Source organism: Gavia stellata, chromosome 1, assembly GCF_030936135.1.
Source record: "Gavia stellata isolate bGavSte3 chromosome 1, bGavSte3.hap2, whole genome shotgun sequence".
NCBI classification, from domain to species: domain Eukaryota; kingdom Metazoa; phylum Chordata; class Aves; order Gaviiformes; family Gaviidae; genus Gavia; species Gavia stellata.
In genome coordinates this window covers 14,967,353-14,988,064 of record NC_082594.1, presented here as the reverse complement: position 1 = coordinate 14,988,064, position 20,712 = coordinate 14,967,353, and the positions used below count along the sequence as shown (strand labels likewise).

Below are 20,712 nucleotides of genomic sequence, written 5' to 3'. Positions count from 1 at the left end.
CTTAGATATTCAAACACAGGCATCAGAGAGCCAAATTAGCACGAAAAGTGAATGACTAGAACAACTGTCTATTTAAGTGACTTATGCTGTGCTACAGAACTAAGCTTTGGAACACTTCTGAAATATGCCAGATCGATACCAATAAATAGAACTTTAAAGCTAAAAGAAGAAATGCATTTTATCAGTAATTTGCTCATGTATATCAATTCTGATTGCATGCAGAAATTGCATACTAATGCACACAAGAAACCAGTCGGATCACTCATTTTCAGACTGCAAACTCAGTTTAGTGGCAGTAAGCGCATACAAAATTCTAAATATTATGACACACTCTTCTGAGCACAGCAGATAAAGCAAAAGGGACCACAGCACACACGCTGCACACTGACAAAGGTTCACTTCAGATACTTACAAAATATGGTATTCATCAGCTTTTGCACCTTGGAGTTTACACCACCTATTCTGTAGAGTCCCAGGATTGTAATACCTACATTGGGCAAATAATGAAAATATGGTTATTTCAATATATACTGATGCATCCTTGGTGTATGTTTTCAAAACATCTAAATGTATTTATGGAAAATTGTACAATCACATTCTTGAGTACTGCTTTACCCTACTGAATTCTCTTCTGGGATGTTAAAAAATGCATTCCACTGAATCCACACCAACAACCAATACAACAGAACCCTTGTGCATAGAAATGACCTGTATTAGCATGCAACAAGGAGATGGCTGGGAAAAGTGAAAAATAAGACCCAAAAGCGGTCTTAAAACACATTACACATAAACAAGTTTATCTTAGCTAGACTTCAGTGGAATTAACTATGCATCTATATTTGCTTAGACCACTATCTCTTCCAATTAAGATTTGATTGACATTTACAGGAGAAATAACAATTGTACCCAAAATAAAAACATATACTGTAGCAGCACTGCACTTGAGAATTTGTTATGCATGGATCCCCATGCAAAATAGAGACAGTGAAGTCCCAATTTACCCATAAGTTTCAACTGTTGTTTTTTTTTTAATAGCGCAGATACTGATAACAAATAATGTTTAAAGTGTGACATTCACAACACAGCATTTCAGGATTCCAGTGAGGATAATGTTTTTAACTGCCTTTTAAAATCAGTAGGATTTAAGAGTCTTCCCTTCTCCCCACTTCAGGCCTTACAATTTAAAAATTGTCCACTTTTCCTTTGAAAAACAACATTCCGAAGTCTGATCTCACTTAGATAACCTAAGTGTTTTGTTTTTAAACCCTTTTTTTATTTCCCCAGGAAAAAATGTAAGCTCTGAGTCAGCAGTGATTCAAAAGCTACATAACATTGCTACCTGAAAAACTGAATTCATGTTGAGTTCAATGCTGCACAGAGAGACCACACAGCTTTTGGATTAGAAGAGAGCTGCATACTGACAGTTCAGTGCATGGACAGGAAAAGGTTAACTCTTTTTATGGAAGACGATACAGCCATACCTCTTCATTTGGAAGGGGATAATTAAAAACCTGCTGTGAGTTGCAAGATATCACCTCATCAGTAGAGTGATTATTATTTTCTTTTTGTACATTCCCACTACCAAAAATGAGTTTTAAACATTTGAAAAAATGGATAAACCATGTGCAAAATGAGTGAATAAAATGATAGGAGTTACGCTCTGCAAAAAAGATGTTCCAGCAGAGAGTATTCATGCCACTTTTTAGTCTTCAGGTTTCATGCCAGAAACCAAAGTTCGGAGCTGAGGCTCCCTACAGTTTTACCACGAGAAAGCACAATTCGGTGCACACGGATTAAAGAGTAAAGATTTGTGCAACTGTGTATTAAGCTGTCTAAACAACATGAAATTACAGGAAATGTTTAAAAAACCCACTTAAATGATATGTTAAGAACTGTTGTTGGAACTTGCGGCAACAACTAGGTGTAAAGCACACAGATAAAATGTGAAAACTACAAATCAAATGATGGACACACTCCAAAGCACAGCTGTAAAACATGTAAAATTAATCCAAATGATATTTGAGAAAAAATACTCATAATAATCTAATACATAATTTGTGATTTAATACACACCTCTTGTTTCTACAGCATGAATACATTTTCTCACAAAGTTGAAACCTGCTTCATTTAAGAACACTATAAAAAGAAGAAAAAAAGTAATTATTTTCTAACTTATCAATACAGAAAATCTCCATGTTTAGCTACATTCACATGTTAGTCAAGAAGGACTGATACACATCTATCCATGAGATTATAATACTTATTCTGTAATAGTATTCTTGTAGATATATCCTTAGCACTCAAAATCCAACTTTCTAATCATTAGTGTATCATTAGGAGCAGAATATTCTACTGTATTTGTCAGAGATCAGTAGCCCCTCTACACATACAGCTGAAAAATTGTTCCTTTAAAAGGAGATTACTGTACTCCCTTCCTTCTGCTAAGGAAAATGCTTTTAAGAGTTCAGGACCTCCATTATGAACAGAATATATTCGTTGGTTTTAATACAACATTCTTCATTCCTTGCACACACACATAACTACTCAAAAAATGGTAACATAGGAAGATAATCTTTGTTACAGACTTTAATTAGTGAGCTTATTTCAAGTGAATGTATTTCTCATTAATTTTTGTGTCTTCAATGCTCACTGCTCTAACTAGCTAAATAAAGAAGCTCTTAAAGCAGCATATTTGTCACCTTTAAAATAAACACCATCATATAAAAAACAGATGAAGTGGCTTAAATTTTAGATTTCCAGAGTCTCAAATATACCTCCTATGAAGATGTATGTCCATATGTGACACGTCTGTCTCTCTCTCTGAGACACATACACCCACATATATACTTAAATTATTTTTACATATTTGTGTTAATATTATGTTAATAACATATATGTGTTAATATAATGTTAATAAAATTATACATATATATTATATAATATATATAATATATGTAAAATAAATCTCACAGTATCTTTAAATACACTCATTCTACTACTCAGTGTATGTGTAATAGGTGCGTATCCACCTAAAATCAAAAAGATGTGATGGGCTGAGGCCAATTGTATGAGGTTCAACAAGGCCAAGTGCCGGGTCCTGCACTTGGGTCAAAACAACCCCATGCAACGCTACAGGCTTGGGGACGAGTGGCTGGAAAGCTCCCCCGCAGAAAAGGACCTGGGGGTGTTGGTCAATGGCCGGCTGAAGATGAGCCAGCAGTGTGCCCAGGTGGCCAAGAAGGCCAACGGCATCCTGGCCTGTATCAGAAACAGTGTGGCCAGCAGGAGCAGGGAAGGGATAGTGCCTCTGTACTTGGCATTGGTGAGGCCGCACCTCAAATCCTGTGTTCAGTTTTGGGCCCCTCACTACAAGAAGGACGTTGAAGTGCTGGAGCGTGTCCAGAGAAGGGCAACGAAGCTGGTGAGGGGTCTGGAGCACAAGTCTGATGAGGAGCGGCTGAGGGAACTTGGGGTTGTTCAGCCTGGAGAAGAGGAGGCTGAGGGGAGACCTCATCGCTCTCTACAACTACCTGAAAGGGGGTTGTAGGGAGAAAAGACCAACACCCACCTCACAAGTAGCAAGTGACAGGACAAGATGAAACGGCCTCAAGTTGCCCCAGGGGAGGTTTAGACTGGATATTAGGAAAAATTTTTTCAATGAAAGGGCTACCAAGCACTGGAACAGGCTGCCCAGAGAAGTAGCTGAGTCACCATCCCTGGAAGTATTTAAAAGATGTGTAGATGTGGCACTTAGGGACATGGTTTAGTGGTGGACTTAGCAGGGTTAGGCTTATGGTTGGACTTGATGATCTTGAAGGTCTTTTCCAACCTAAATGATTCTATGATTCTATATAGGGATATTATTTCAACACACTGGCATGTATTTGCATTTAGGTATACAGACTACTGATAGAAACTTTTTACAGATTTGTTAAATATACTGTAGCTTTGGAGCCAATCAATTTTACTTCCAAGTTATGTTTGACAGTAATACAAAAGTTGAAGGCTTTCTCACAGTTTACATAGCTTAGGATGTGCTTTCAGGTAACCCAGTCATGTAATCCAACAAACAGTTATTTCATAGCAATAGAAAGAAAATGTAAAATAATTAATCTCTCTCACACACACACACCTAGAACCAGGACATTACAGAAATCTAGCAATATTTGGTAACTCTACATAAACAGCTTACTTTCTTCCTTCTTGCTAATAATGGCTGGCAGTGTGTAGATCTGTAAAAAAAATGGCAACAGGTCAATGTTTGTGCTTTAAATTCTTTATTGCCAGGTTTGTTGGTAGTTCTTAAGCTAGCTGCAACATGCTGTGTATTAGCTTGCTGCTAAGGGAAAGCCAACCTCGCCATTCACCTTCTCTTGACGTTTACCCCCGCAGCACTCACCCAGGTTAACAGCCCTGTGCTAGGATCTGAGCAGGTGGAGAGGGCAATGATCCACTGTTTTGGTTGTGTTTGCAGTTTTACACAGCTGATCATCTTCACCTCTGAGGAGAAGGCAGAGGGCCAGCAGGATGTGGTCAGAAACCTATTTAGGCCAGCCTTCAGATTCTGGATTAACTAGGGATTTAGCAGCGTTACTTTTATAGGCACCTAAAATGTGTTAGAAGTCAGATTTGCAGACTCCAAATGGGTTAAATTTCAGTACAACTACTGATGTAATTTCTGTACTGTTTCAGTCAAGAAAGAAGCTTGTAAAAACACTCATCTATCTCATAAAACAAATCAACTATTTTTTTCCCCTTGGACACAGGTCTGGCATCACCCTCATTCAGTGACTATTTTAAGAGCAGATTAATAGTGGGAAGAAATCTCAGACAAGCCTGTCTCTTAGTAGCTTTCAACACATTTTTATGCTCTCTGCAGTGCCTTTCAAGATGGTGCTAATTGTTTACTCCATGATGCTCCCCAAAAGATGGTTTGTCTACCAGTGCAGAAACTACCACTTCACAAATGTCATCTGAACCATGAATCCTGTTAGACTATATGCTATCATATTACTTAAACATTAAATATCCTAACATAAAATAATAATATATAAATAAAAGCTTCAATTCACTATTAGTTCTGCTTTTCTACTTTGTACCTATCTTCACTGTGTATCTGATATGCATACTAGCTTCTTTCTTTAATATGTACGCCACAAAACTGTAAAAAGAAATTAAAATGAAAAGATATCCTTACTGGTTCCTTTCCATCCATAGCTTCAAGCCAAAGTTTTCGGTTGGATTCTGAAAATGCTTGCAGTGTGATGATTCCAGGTCTGTCAAAAACATAAACATATACTGAAGTTACTAATTTCTTTTTCTCAAACAGTATCCAAAGTCAGAATCCACATGCATATTGACATGAAGTGAATACATAAGAGACATAGAGAAGTTTAAGAAAGTTGATGGCTTCTGACGTAACACAATAACTTTGAGCTAGATTTAAAAACAGGCCTGTTTTTTTTAAAAGTTCGGTACTGCAACATGTAATTTTAGATGCCTAGTCCGAAGTGCTACAACGCTCTAATAGGTATTAGGCATCTCCATATTACAAGATGAATTATACATCTGCAAACAGGATCCCATACAACCCATTTTTCACTGGGGAGATGCTTAGGGTGGAAAACTTAAGGGCAAGATACACTGGCTCAATTTGACTAAATATGTCTATGCCTGAGCTGGTTATGTACGTTCCTTTCATGGCAAATGAAGAGAAGCAGGTACTTGCAATATAAAAGTCATCATATCCCAAAATAGATATCCAATGTTGGTCAAAAGAAATGTGCCCTAAAACAGTTGCCTAAAAAGAGCGCTTTGAGATAGCATCTCAAGTATGGAGATGTAAAGCCAATTGAGCCGAGTACTGTCATGGTGCAGGAATTTTTTATTTGGGAGGATTCAAAAAATGAGTTCTTTCTGCTGGCTATGCTCTAACTGCTATGATAGAAGTTAAAAAAGTGGCATATCTCTCATGTTGATGAAGCTTTGACATTGCATAGAAAGAGAGTCATGGGAACCATTGAAGGGAATGAGGGAACCAATTTTGATCTTTGTTCCTGGAATAATGAAATGAACAGACATGTACATACAAAGAATTAGTCTCTATTTGTGATCATAGGCAAATGAGTTCTTTAAGAAATACTTTGAAATTAATTCACTGATTTGCCAACATAGAATTCCCTACAGACAGTCCATTCTAAAAAGTCCTACTTCCACATCAGTGTAGTGTATCTCTGCTCAAAACTTTCAGCAGACTGTCCAAAACTGTGATTTTTCTATGGTAGGTTCACAAATAAAGGACACTATAGTTATAGGTATTCATCTTCCACCGTAAAAATAAATGACCGAAAACCCACCATCCTTTCCCACCTCCTCCAAAAGACCTACATTGTCACCTTGTATTCAAAAAGCATGCAAGAAAGCAACTGGACAATGTAAAATACCAAAATGTGTATTCATACACATATACCAAACCATTCAAGGAGGAGCAAGACCTGCCCTTATACATAAAAATGCCAAGCTGAGTATTTTGTTTGCTATCTACTGTCACAAATGTAAAAAGATACAGTTAATCCAGATTAAGATGTATAATTGTTCTTTTATTTTCTTGAAGTCTAAGTTTATTCCTGTTTGAATATTCCTTCCTGCTACCCACCCACAGATTCTTACCTAGGAATTTTTATCTCAAAACCATTTTAGAAATAGAAACTGATTTTTTTTTTCTTCTTTCTATTGTGACTACTGCTTAATATTTCAGTTGGAAAATTGCATTTATACTTATAGTTCCTTGGTCAGCATGTACAGAAAGAACAGAAATTCCTGAGTGTCATTTTACTTCAAGTTTAGTGATACCTTCTTTTAGCTCTGGATTTCTGATTTAATCCATTGGCCAAGTTTGCAGTCATTGTATATAACACTCAAATATCTAACGCTATGATCCCTGAATATTAGTTTCCTCAAAAAAAAAAAAAAAAAAAGAAAAGCCCAAATCAACTCCAATACATTTTGAACTAACTTCCTCTCTAGTTACTGAAATAGTTGGTAATTTCTTGGAAATTAAAATTACATTCAAGGTGAAACACACTTTTTGATGCTACCTTTTTATAAAGCTCCAGTACAAGTAAGATGGTGTAACCTCTAGAATAGTTTTCACAAGAAGTCTGAGCTGAATGTAGGTGTGAAAAACACCTAAGTAAATTTTTAATTAATTATGTCAATTAGAAGGGCTCACAGTGTGTGTTCTCCATTAGTTTTTCACAAGGGTTTCTTTCAGTTAACTTGGTTCTTTCATGAAATGAGACGTGCACATCAGCCTGAACAGTTTTTCAATGTGTTAATAAAAGAGTATTTCATGTAACGTTTCATGCAATGCTGCATATAATAATGCAAGGAGATAATTAGCTCTGTGGGATAAGGTGTTTAGAGACAGAAGTTACCCATAAAATCTTGCAACAAAATTTTGAAGACTGGTGTAGCTGCACATTTTTAAAAAGAGCTCTTTCATGATGAAAAGTCATACCCTCACGTTACTAAGGAAATTCATCTTGTACTAATGTCAATTATTTTTAAAGTTTTTCTGTATTTTGCAGGTGATGTCCAACATTATACTCCAAGTAAACAATATTAAGTCTTGAATTTACAATTAGTTCAAATGTAAATTATCGCTGTCTTCTTGACTCCTCAGTACTCCAGTACTGTGTTTATATTTATATGAACTCGCTCACATTCTTAGTCATTACTGACATCAGTAACAGCCATCTTCTCTTTCTTAGGGGAAACCCAAGTTTTACCAACATGACATTCAGAAGAGATTAATGTTGCTCTTGTATATGAACTCCCACCAAATATTTCTAGGTATTTCGTTGTCTATTTAATAATGTCCTCTGCTGACTTGTACAAAAATTCACTACTTCTCAGCTGAATACGAAATCAATTGGAAAAGTGAACTTTCTATCAGCCTGTGAAAGTTATATCCTTACAGTAATGACCAAGTAACTTTGTATTCTACTTCCCTTTCAATCTTCTGTCCCAAATTTCCAGAATGCCTTTAACTTTTAGGCCATGCACATTTGTAATCAATCAAAATGTCCAAAATGAATAAATAGTATGTAAAAAGTGCCCACAACTATCTCTTTGATGAGAACTTGAAGAATTGCAGATGGAACTAATTGTTCTGTGCAGTTTTGTTGAACTGTGGATGTTCTCGTAGAGTAAGGGAGAGAGAAGGGACAACACTCACTTGTGAGTACGTTACAATGGTACTGCGACAGATCTAAGAAATGCAATTCTACTTAGAAAGAAACAACTACCAATTTCAAACTCAACTCATCAGTTCAAGCTTAGGAGCTTTCAAGAGGCCAATTAGTCTCAACATTTGTTCATATCAAATTTCTATTTCTTAAACCTGAACTCACTCAGAAGTCTATTTTAGAAAAATAATGTATTATATTTGAAAGTACCAAAGTAACCTCAAAATTATCATGTAAATACAGCAGTTCTGAATGGAATTTAAAATGACAGAAACAGTCATAAAATATTTCTTAAGAGAATGACTACAAAAGTCAGTCTATTTATCATATTTCAAGGGAAAAATTAATTCAATATTTCTCTTTATTCCCAAGCTTGAAAAAAATACTTTTACAAAGTACTGCATACATATACTTCAAATACAGAAAAGCTGTTTTCATCTATCTTATATAATTATAATATCCAGGAATAAGTGGAAAAAAAAATTGTAGAAGTAATTTTCAAAAAAGAAAAATCATGTGCTATCATACATTTCTGAAAGAAATAGATTGGTAGAGAATATGCTTATTAGTAAGCATTTATAAAAATATTTATGATCTATTCCCAAAAGAGTGTAGTCAGTTGTGCTACAGGTTCTGTAAGAATCCATCATGTATCTGCATGCAAACATAATGTAGTTAAGACAACACATATGCAATGTAGTGAATTTTGTCAGAAAAACAGCTTTGAACAAATAAGTACTAAGTCTTGAAAGCCTAGTTTTCTGGATACAAGCATAATGAGAAATACGTGTTCCTATTACAGGAGTAATTATTAAATATTGGTTGCAAGTGCTTCTGTTTTTAATTATTTTCAATTTGTTAACACAATGAAAAAAAATTCAAACCTCTCAAATACTTCAATATCGAAACAGAAACGTTTGTCAATTGAATCTGTCTTTCTCCTGATGCAAGATTTTAGCTTGAATATTTCTGGTGAGCTTGTGACAAGGCCATTCTATAAAACAAAACAAAATTAGCATAGGCAGTATGCTGATATACCTTGGCTTAACATCTTAAATTTAACTGTATGAACAGTCCAAAGAACATGCCTTAAGATAGGGTTTAAAATTATTTAGGAACATACACAATAATTTCTCTGTATATAAAGTAAGACTGCAGTTAATACCTTTCTGTCACATATTTGTTATTCAATCATTGTATTTCAGAAAACTCCCTAAATTCAAAACTTTACAAACATCTGCATACATAACATGTTTATATGTTACATGTTAGAATGAATATCATATAATTCTGTCAACACTCACATGTAGATGAAACGATTTCTAAAGAATAAAGCTGACTAACTCGTAGTTCTGGCCACCATCATTGTGAGGCCACTCTGTATAATGTTGGAAAGGCTAACGCAATCAAGGGAGTTTCTGAGGAATGGGAGAAAGCAAATGTCACTCCTGTCTTCAAGAAGAGCAAGGAGAAGGATATAGAATCATAGAATCATGTAGGTTGGAAAAGACCTTCAAGATCATCAAGTCCAACCGTAAACCTAACCCTGCTAAGTCCACCACTAAACCATGTCCCTAAGTGTCACATCTACATATCTTTTAAATACCTCCAGGGACGGTGACTCAACCACTTCCCTGGGCAGCCCAATGCTTGATAACCCTTTCGGTGAAGAAATTTTTCCTAATATCCAGTCTAAACCTCCCCTGGTGCAACCTGAAGCCATTTCCTCTTGTCCTATGGGGAACCAGAGGCCAGTCTGCATCACCTTGATCCCTGGGAAGGGGATGAAGTGAATAATCCTGGAAAGCATTTCCAAACATACTTAAGGACAGAAAAGTGACTGGAAGTAGTCACCACGGATTTAATGAAGGGGAAATCATGCAGGATCAACTTGATAGCCCTCTACAATGTGATGGATGGCTCAGTGGATGATGGAAGAATAACGAATATTGTTCATCTCAACTTTAGCTAGGCTTTCAATACTACATTCTACTACAGTAGGATGTGTCCTACTACATCCTCATAGACAAACTGGTGAAGTACAGGCTAGATAAGTAGATGGTGAGGTGGACTGAAAATTGGCTGAACTGCTGAGCTCACAGCAGAAGTCTAGCTGCAGCCAGTCACTAGTGGTATGCCTAAGGGGTCAATACTGGGGCCAGCACCATTAAGCATGAATAGGAGTAAACCCAGGCAACAGGACAGTTTGGGACTGACAGGATGGAAAACAGCTTGGCAGAAAAGGACCTGCAGGTCCTAGTGGGCAACAAGTTGACCAGGAGCCAGCAATGTGCCCTTGCAGCAAAGAAGGCCAACAGCCTCCTGGGCTGCATCAGACAGAACATTGCCAGCAGGTCAAGGGAGATGATCCTCCCCCTCTGTTCAGCACTGCTGAGACACGACACATCTGCAGTGCTGTGTCCAGTGCTGGGCTCCCCAGTACAAGAGAGACAGTGATGTACTGGAGCAAGACCAGCTAAGGGCCACCAAAGTGATTAAGGACTTGGAGCATCTGTCATATGAGCAGAGGCTGAGAGAGCTGGGACTGTTCAGCCTGGAGAAGGGGAATCATCAGTGAATTATCTATAAATACCTGATGGGAAGGAGTAAAGAAGACTGAGTCAGATTCTTCTCAGTGGTGCCCAGTGAAAGGGCAAGAGGCAATGGGCACAAAGTGAAATACAGGTAATTCTATTGCAACTTAAGAAAAAGCTTTTTTACAGTAGTCAAACACTGATACAGGTTGCCCACAGAGGTTGCGGTGTCTCCATCCCTGGAGATACCTAAAACCTGACTGGACACTGGCCTCACTGACCTGCTCTGGTCGACCCTGCATTGAGCATGGAGATTAAACTAGATGATATCTAGAGCTCCCTTCCAAACCTCATCCATTCTATGATTCTGTGCAAATGTGATTGATTTCCTATGCATTTGCAACCACCACATTAGGGAATTTATTTAATATGTGGTTTATAAATGTTTTAAAAGAAATATTTTTATTTAAATATTTAATTTATCTACACTATAGAAGACATGCATTGCTTCATGTATGGAAACAGCCTCATGCTTTGTTCACCACATTTTTTTCTTTTAACAGTTCCTGAATGCTTAATATAAAAGATGGAATATACAGTTCATGTATGCGTTCACACATGTGCAACTCACCACTTTTCCACCAGATTTTGTTTCAGCTATACTCATTGAAAATGTTTTTGTTCCTTTATCGTAAGTGCAGTAATGTTTTACCCATGTAAATCCAAGAGGTCCTAGATTAAAGAGAATTAGTATTAAAAATAATTATTTTGGCATTTTATCACTATTTTAGTTGGAGTTAGATAGCATAGAGAAATGAAACATAACAGCATCCACATGTAGCCTACAAAATCAAAAAGTCCCCTAATTTTTTAATTTGAACGTGTTGTTTAGGTACAATTTTCAAATATTGCAGCTTGATGACGTTGCCCTATGAAGTTCCAGCAGACTGATTTTCTCTGGCAACCGGATGGGTAACAGCATTTTACTAGGGTAGACAGGCAGAAGACAGGCAAGATCCTGAGGATTTTTCTGCCTAGGAAATATAGTTGCAGATTTCATCAACCCAAGTGAAGCACAAGGATTCGGTATTACATCCTTTCTCTGAGGGAAACCTTGAAGTCTGGTATTAGATCCAGAAAACTGTACGAAGTCATGAAGTCAAGAGTACATTTCCCTTTACTTTCAGAGTTCTTGTCAAAGGTAACAAATGCTTTTGGTAGTATCATAGCAACTCTATTCTTCTACCCGTTACCTTAAGGGAGTGGGTAAAAAATGGCATTGGCTCAGAGATCTTTAATCTTACGTAGTTGAACACTGGAGGGTGATTTCATTATAGAAAAGGAAAGGAAGCAAAGGAACAGTGGACTCTAAAACAACAGTGGTTTAGAGAGGAGGGATAAAATGCTGAGTGGCAGAGGTGGTGCCTTCAGCAAGAAACATTGGCCTTTTATGCCTTGGAAGGGGTCCTGCTGGAGAAGAGGTGGCTCTAACAGTGGTGCACAACTGTCCACAAACAAGACCAAAGTGCAATGTACTTAGGGACTTACTAGTCTTTGATTTAGATAGCCATACGTGAAATCCACAGCGATCCGCAAGTAAGTGGATGTATGCCTTATCCTGGAGAGGTCACACCACACTACTTCTCAATCCTACTGCAAAGTATAGGATTTCTGATGCAGAAGATGTTTTCACTCCTGGATTACCCAGAGCTTTGCTCAGGCATTGCTGTGAACCTTTAGTGAATCTAAACACAAAACTCTCTTGAGCTTAAGCTCAATGGTATTTAAAACTTCGGCTGCTAAGCTAGCTTACATAGAGGCGCATATAATGTGTTCTTTGCTGTGAGGACACGGAGTAAATCCTCCCACCATTTCAGTAATTCTCTCCACATCCTAGAAGTACAGCCAAGATCTTTCACAATTTTCTGGAAAAAATCTGTGTACTGTATCACAGAGAACAAGATAAGCTCCTGGATTCTTTCAGATATATCTGGAGGGGCGTTGCACTGCAGAGCACAGGATAATTCAGGTTTTTGCAGTGTGACTGCTCCCCTTTGGGCCAGAACATTATGGCTGTATCTGCACTGGTTAATAAAGAGTGCTGGCAGCATTCGCGGTCACTAGGTAACACATAGTCAATAGGTAACTTGGACAAAGCTCCTTGATTTTTGAGGATAGGAAATTTAGCATACAGGGTGGGATATTCTGTGCAAACTGGTTGCAGTGACAGAGTACAGCCCCATTTATTTTACTAGCATTGACACAGCTTCTGGAGACTCAGTTGCAGAGACCAAACACAATGACTGCATGTGAAGAGGTACCAAGAAGGAAGAGCATTTTTTTCCTCTTGGACAGCATTATGCTTCAGAGCCTGGCATTCAAATGTGGCCTCCCTCTGCAGAGCCATCACAAATGTAGGTGCGGAAGCAAAATGCATATGTGTAATGTAGCATTGTAACTACTGTGTAAATTCAGAATAGGAAAGGACTAGATGATACTTTCAACCCATATGTGATTTTTCAGTTCATTTCAATGGGAGTTACTCATGGGAAAAATATGATACTGATTTTTTCGAAGTACAGTATATCTGTACTGTTTAATTCTTTCTAAAATGAAAGAGCTCTGAGTTCAAAAAATGTATCTAAAGGGTTTTGTGTTTGTTTTTTTTTAAAAATGTAAACAGTTAAATAAAAATGGATGGCATTAAAAACCAAACCTAGTAGTTTTGATATAGACACAATGGCTTTGCGTTCTAAATGTAGCCTTCCACAAAGGTGGTGGATATACAAGAGATTGCCTCAAGTCGGATGTCTGGCAACCCAGAAACATAGATGTGGAACTTTACACGGTCTGTTACACCAACTTGGAGAAAGTTCTCCCATTGCCTGTGTTTTGCAGGAAAGTAATGTCCTGAATTGAAAAGTCAACTGGTTACCCAGCCTCAGAATTTAGCTGTTCTGTTCCTATATTTTAACTTATTGTTACTTAGCAAAACAAAATCTATAATTATTCTAAATCAATTTTTCCTCTGATGGCATTTCATTAACTCTTTTAGCATATATGAGAAGGATGAGCAGTCTCAAGGCAGTTTTAGATGAGTTTAGAAGTCACCTGTTTTTCATGAAAAAATTGTAGCCAGACACCTACATTGCAACTTTAAGTCTGTGACTCCTGACCGTCCATCTGAATGAAAACGATTTATGGCCTACTGCCATTTTAAAAAAAACCAAATATATTTACCACCATGCATATCAGTAATAAATATATACAGGATTTACTGTCAAAAATAGCAAACATTTAATCAAGTTGCCCATAATTTGACAAGAGCCTATGGGATGATGCTTGTAGGAAAGTAAACCTGCATGACAAGGAAATATAAAACTAGTACCTTCCTCACTGACACAGAAATTACAGACCCTGTTACTCTTACTCCAGAATAAACTAATGAACAAATTTATTTTCAGTAAGAGGATGTCAAGTTGGCCTCTCACTATTTAATGAGGCACAGCATGTGCCCAATGCTACACTCCTTTTCTCCCTCCCCCATTAGCAGGGCTCAGTGTAATTTCCACTTAACACAGGTTTCTTTTATCATTATTACTCAATTAAAACATAGAGAGTCTTCTTAAAACTTTCAGTGCTACTGAGGGTAAAAGTGGCTGAGGTTAACTATGATAAGCATTGAGGCTTCTTTCTTTTACCTCACATATGGAATAAAGATTAATTTCATGATTTGGGAAATCAGTTATCTATAACTCCATGTAGATCATCTAAAAGGGGAGCAGTGAAGAAGATATCATCAAAACTGATGTTGAGTGGGGTCAAATCTGACACGGGAATTCTATATCCAGATGCCTTCTATTTATTTTTAGATTGAGAAATCAGGTGTAAAGTTGTATTCAATAATTTTTGCATGAATGCTAAACTTGTGCAAGGATGTACACACTATCTCAAAACACTGCTATATACTTTTTTAGTGTCAGGCTCATTCCACTGCAAATAGAAAAATTAGTAAGTAAATATATAAATCTGGGTACCCCATGCAATGAAAACTATTTTACTGAGGGTTTTGCATGATCCTGCCCAACACAGCTAGTTTGGCTTGGTTTTCTATACTCGTTAGAGTGTAAAACAGTGGTAGCTGATACTTCATGTGACTTACAGTTTTGAATTCTCTCATTTGACTTTTCACATATTTCCTGGTTCTGTTTTCATTCATAACATGATGCATTGATAGGCTCTTCCAAGTAGTTTCAGACACTTATGACAACTTTAGTTCTATTCCTTCATTTAATTCATCACTTCGTTCTCATGTCTTACGAAGTGAATAAAACATAGGTATAGATTTGCAGCTATTTTGAAGCTGACAGACTGTATTTACATGACTTTTCTTCTTCTTACACCTTTGTTTTCCATTATGTGCATGTTCATTTACTCTTAAGGTGTCTGGGTCAGTGGAGATCCCTGGTACAAGGTGGAAGTTGCTCCAGCTGGGTGAACTACGGGCCCTGCTCAGGCAGAGAAAGTACAGGGTTTGGCAGGTAGAGCCAAAGCAGAGTGCTGGGAGCTTGCAGCTTCTGCAAACAAGGAGTAGGGCAGCCAGCCAGAGCAGAGCTTGCTACCAGTCAGCCACTGGGGTGGCCAATAGTAGGTACCTACCCACAAGGACCCAGGGGACAGGAGTTGAGTTGCTTACAAGTGTTTTGATCATCATTCCATGCATTCCATCTCACTTTAGGTACTCTGTTTTTTGAAAAGTCAAACATTTATTTTTCTTTTGAACCTCTCAATCATTTGGAAAGCAACCATAGCAGAAGTTTCCAGACATTCAGACACAGAGCTGTTGTGTTGTCCTGCTAACTAAACCATTTTCTCATCCTTGCATTTGTTGCTATGCCTTTTAAATCAAATTAAAAGGTACATCTGTTTTACTCACGTTTCTCCTGCACATAGAGATAGCCTTCCATTGTCCATTGACTTGGTGGTCTGTAATCCTGGTTGGCTGATTTCATTCTTTGCATGAGTCTCTCCACTTCCTGCCTAGTGCTTTCAAAGTTATTCCTGGTCTAATACCCAGAAAAAGAAACAAACAAAACCCCACATTATCTCATGCAAGTAGTAAAACAACAATGAAGAACTAATTACTAATAATGCCAAGGAGACTGTATCAGAGACCAACAGAAGCATTTGCCAGAGACATAAAAGGAAAAAAAAAGCAATAAAGAACAATACTCTTCATTGCTCTAGAAGCCTAGGAATAACATAGTAATGAAGAATTCAACTTAAGCACACAGTGTAAAGGAAACATAGTTGAGAACAGTAACATTCCTCTTTCTGCAGGTCACTGAGGTCATTTCATATCTTTAGGTATGCTTACACAGTATTTTGCAGACAGATGTAGGCTTTATCTCTGTGTACTCTAGGATACACAGGCAGAAGCCAGGCTAAACTAGAAGCTGTTGATAGCGTAGGCCCAAACCTGAAGTAATAAGTCCCACTGAACCACCTGAAGCACAGTGCAGAAAGTTTGGGTTAATGCCAGGCTAATGTCTCTAGACAAGCTGTGGTCTCTCCGCCTGTGGAAGAGACAAATGTACTGTGTATCTGTATCTGCAGTAATAACACAGCTGCTGATACTCTGAATAGTCAGGTTACCAGCACTGTCATGAACATTCTTTGATAGGACTATGCAAACACCACAGTTAACTATAACATAAATACGCTAGGAAAGAAACAGGTCACAAGTGGTAGAAATGTGCCAAAAGCAAGGAAAGACTGTGTCTGTCCTAAATATCACGTGTGTAAACCAGGAATCTGGCCAAGCAAACAATTAGGTACAAAGGTGAGTTATTCATATTTGCTAATACTATATGCATGTAAAGGGACAATTTTTTCCTATTGAATTCAATGGGAATCACAGATTGCCAGACAAAGCTTGTCCTGCTGTCTGCTAGCTTCCCACCGTACATAAAGCATACTTAGGAATTCAGTGGGGCCAGGGTTTCCCTCCACACACCTAGAACGGTATAGTAGATGAGAATTATTATGAGGCGCTAGAGGTTTGGTAGGTTGCTACCAATATACCAGATGTTGAACACTTTGTTCCTACAGGTAATAGAAAAGAATAAAGATTTTTGTGATGTTTCTGCAAAGTCATCTTATGGACTCTAATCCTGACTAGGCGGAAAGATGCTCTCAGGACTTTATACACTGGTGAATACTTTCCCCTTTTTGTGGGCCATTCATGGAGTTGCGCAGTAGTATAATAATAATACATATATTAAATCTTGTTTTTGAAGCCAAACATTATTCAATTAAATATTAGAGAGGGAGGTAAAATTCTCTTCTGAACTTTCCAGATTATATCCTTAGGGTAAAGTATCAGTTCAGACCAAACTTAACAGAGGTCATTTTGAGACCTTCAAGAGGGACATGTCATTGAAGGGAGGAACATCCCCATTTTCAGAGCTTATCTCTGTTTGTCAATTAAGTTTTTAATTATTACTTTTAAGCAGCTAGGACTTTGAATCAAATTATAGAAAACAAAGCCAAATGGACATACAAAGTATGCCACTAGACAGCTGAAACAGTGAAAGGGACAGCAGCTCATGTTAGGACATGGTGACCTGTTAAGAGCTGTCTGTCTGCCACTACTCTGCTACTCCCACGGCTGTTACTGCTCCTGCTCTAACCTGTGGGACAATTTTAAGAACAGAAACAGCAGTTCAGATCAACTGTTCTCCAAGACCTTAACACACAATGCAATGGAGAGCAGTAGTTTTGACAGCTACAGCAAACAGGCTGAACACAATTTTCCCTGAAGGCTGTCCTCAGTTTGTCTTTCCCTACATGCATCATTTCACTTCAGTCTGAGATTGGGTGATGCTCTGAGTGACAAGTCAGTAGATAGCCCAGCTGGCAAAAGGAAGCTGTGGATCTAGATCTGGAACCAGAATTCAACCTTCTGTGTAACAGCAGTGAATGGTGTACTGTATCCCCCTATATCTTCATGTATATGTTTCTCTGATGTATAAATATAATAAAAACCAGTATCGTAATACACTGTTCCTTCTGTCTAACTTTACATCTCCCTCTACCTCTGTAGTCTATTTACAACTTCAGGTTGTACTTAGATAATATTTAAGAAGAGATTAAGTTTAACTATTTCTTCATTAACATTGAAATTGAAAAAAATCCTTTAATAATTCTGTTTCTATAGATATGTGCACAGAAGATACTAACATATTCTGACTTACAATGCCAGTTTTGGTCTGTGCTGTGGGCTCATGCTCCTCTCAGAACTTGTCATATTAAAGTAAATAAATCTTTGGACTGAAGCACATTTTTCATCCTTTCACTGAAACTGTGCTGTGCAACAACACTGACCCCTTGTGCCTTTATCCGAAAGAGTCTTAGTAGCAAACTGAAAGTAGCAAATACATAATTTGAAAGGACAAGGGGCTGAGATGCTCTACAGACAGAGAACATTCGCATTTCGATCCAAAAGGAAAAGGTTAATCATCTAGGAGGCTTTGCCTTATCTCCCCAAGCAGCATTTTAAATGGGATCTATACCTACATATGAACAGACATAAAAGGGGAGGGGGCTATGGAGGTGTGCTACACATGTTTAATTGTAGCAAAACCTGGAAGAGTGCAGTACTCCTAAGAATGCAGATCTACATTAACAGTGCTAAGGCAATGCCGTCCTCCAGCTTTGAGCCAAGATATGCCTCTCTAATAGCAAGATGCTACAGGGAAAATGTCAAGTGTTTTATTTTCCAGTAACCCACAGGGAATAGCAGTTGAGCACAGTAAGGTGCTCTTGTATTCCCAGACCTGTTTCATATTCTCTACGTTTAGTGGCCAAGGCACTATATGCAAAAGCTGATGTCAGATCTTCTAAACTGTTGTAGCTTCTTTGAGTCTAGTGGAGCTACAAAAATTTCTGCTGAGTATCTTTTCTTGAAAGAATGAAATGGAAAAGAAAGGGAGTCACCCCAAAAATACAGCATTTGGAGTAAATGATAGAATGGTAGCATTTCTTCACCCTTCACTTTTTTTTAAATTTGTTCTATACTTTGAAGTTACTTGTCATGAAAACTGTAGGGCTGGCCCAAGATTAACAGGTTGAACTTCACTTTTTGCCTTAAAAGCAAGTGATAGTAGTTCTAATGCAAATTGGGTGTAAAGATGTTTTGTATCTACTTACTTGTATGTCCTTGGAAGTGTAACATCTGAGTTACACAGTGAAATAAATATACACTTGTATAGAGCAGTTATGATGAGTGGGAAAGTATGTTGAGTAAATGCATTTTTGTTATTTCTGAAAGGTATGGAATTTTTGGGCACAGTTAATCTTGTATGGCTCTTACTATCAAATTCAGACCAATCTACAGCAAAAGATCCATCTGCTCAGTTGAGAATAACTCTCTACACAAGTAACAGATCCTTTCTTCTGGTGGAACTTAACGCTTGTGAGAGCTGCTCACCATGGAGAAAGGCCCCATCAGTTCTCTGATGCGGACGAAATAATTCTGGAGAACAGCCAGAGCATGGCTTCCTAAGTATGCTTTATATACAGTAGGAAGCTAGCAGACAGCAGGACAAGCTTTTTATGGCAATCTGTGACCTTAAAAACCAAACTGCACCATTCTATGCCACTTGGAGCATTTTTGGACATCTGATTACTCCAGAGGACAGGCCCTCACTCTCAAGAAAGCATTTACACATGTTTAAACCGATCTGGACTACTGTGTTTTCTAATCAAAACCTGGCTGCCGTCCTGCTTTTCTGGTTCTTGCTCCCAAAATTTTGACCTGGAAATCACAAATTGATTATCTGAAGATTAATTTTTCCAAAGTTATTTGTTGACAGGAATCTTCATTACATTAACTTACCAAAAATAACTTCTGCCTTTTCATATATTAATTTGATTTCAGCTTACTGAAACATTGCAAGATTTAGAGTTGCAATAACGTGCTACAAGTCTACTTTAATATCCTGAAATTAAATTAGCAAACAAAACAGTGTAAATATAAATCATCCTTACATTCTGCAAATTGAACTGCAGCTGCTGCTTGTATGGTGCAAACTCCTGAGCCAGTTCATATCCTTCATGGTAAAATGTAAATAATCCTTGAAGAAAGGCCAAGAGCTGAAAAGATAAAATTGAAAAGCATTATATATTTTTAACATGTGTTCTTAATGCTATATAACACAAATATGACAGAATATACCCTAACTTATAAGGAATAGGTATTGCCTGCAATAGTAAAAAAGTAGTTCTCAGCAACTGCTACACACCTTCTCTATTCATGTGAATATTAGAAAGCAAAAACTAAGGACAGTCAATTTTCTATTAGTTTTCAGCAGCAAAATACGGCAAACCATCAGCAAAAAACATTCTATGTCTTAGCTCCTGGAACACTCTAAGCTTTCATTAATCACAATAGCAAAGCTTTGCTGAGCAAGGAATCCATGGACAGACCTTAAGAAAGAGAGGTACTGAACAGGCTTTTGCGTCACAAAGTTGTCATTTCCATAATAATTTAATTCACCGTCCTAGTCATTTTGTCCAGTATTTCAGCTGAGTCTTTGATGGTGTGCATTTTCCAAGTTCATACTTTCAGACTTTAAGGTTTTTTTCTTGAAAATATTTTTTCACTTTCTTCAGAGTAATTGCTTGGGCTATGACCTATTTTCCACAAACGAGACTCTTGAAAGTATGTTTTGGACAGCTTAATACAACACAAGAAATCCAGACTATTTCTTCCTGCTCTGAACAAAATGCAAACTCTATCTGGTATGTCTGTGAGTCACTCCAGCAGAACAGTTGAAGCCTGTATGTGTCCAGTTGAAAATTCTTTTTAAAGTTTGCTTTAAAATAATGTCTAAGTAGTAAAAAGTGCAACTAGATTTTTCTGAACA

The 20,712-nt window shown here is 37.5% G+C and overlaps 1 protein-coding gene across 1 annotated transcript in view; it reads right to left on the bottom strand.

The window, feature by feature from the left end:
• Positions 1–20,712, bottom strand: part of ARHGAP42 (Rho GTPase activating protein 42) — a 166,374-nt gene that overhangs the window by 24,762 nt on the left and 120,900 nt on the right. Inside the window, exons 7-14 of the mRNA XM_059816233.1 lie at positions 19,835–19,939; positions 15,720–15,849; positions 11,415–11,515; positions 9,134–9,243; positions 5,198–5,276; positions 4,193–4,232; positions 2,074–2,136; positions 413–487 (exon numbers count right to left, since the gene is read on the bottom strand). Coding sequence (XP_059672216.1) covers positions 413–487; positions 2,074–2,136; positions 4,193–4,232; positions 5,198–5,276; positions 9,134–9,243; positions 11,415–11,515; positions 15,720–15,849; positions 19,835–19,939 — 703 coding nt within the window. The remainder of the gene's footprint in view (positions 1–412; positions 488–2,073; positions 2,137–4,192; positions 4,233–5,197; positions 5,277–9,133; positions 9,244–11,414; positions 11,516–15,719; positions 15,850–19,834; positions 19,940–20,712) is intronic.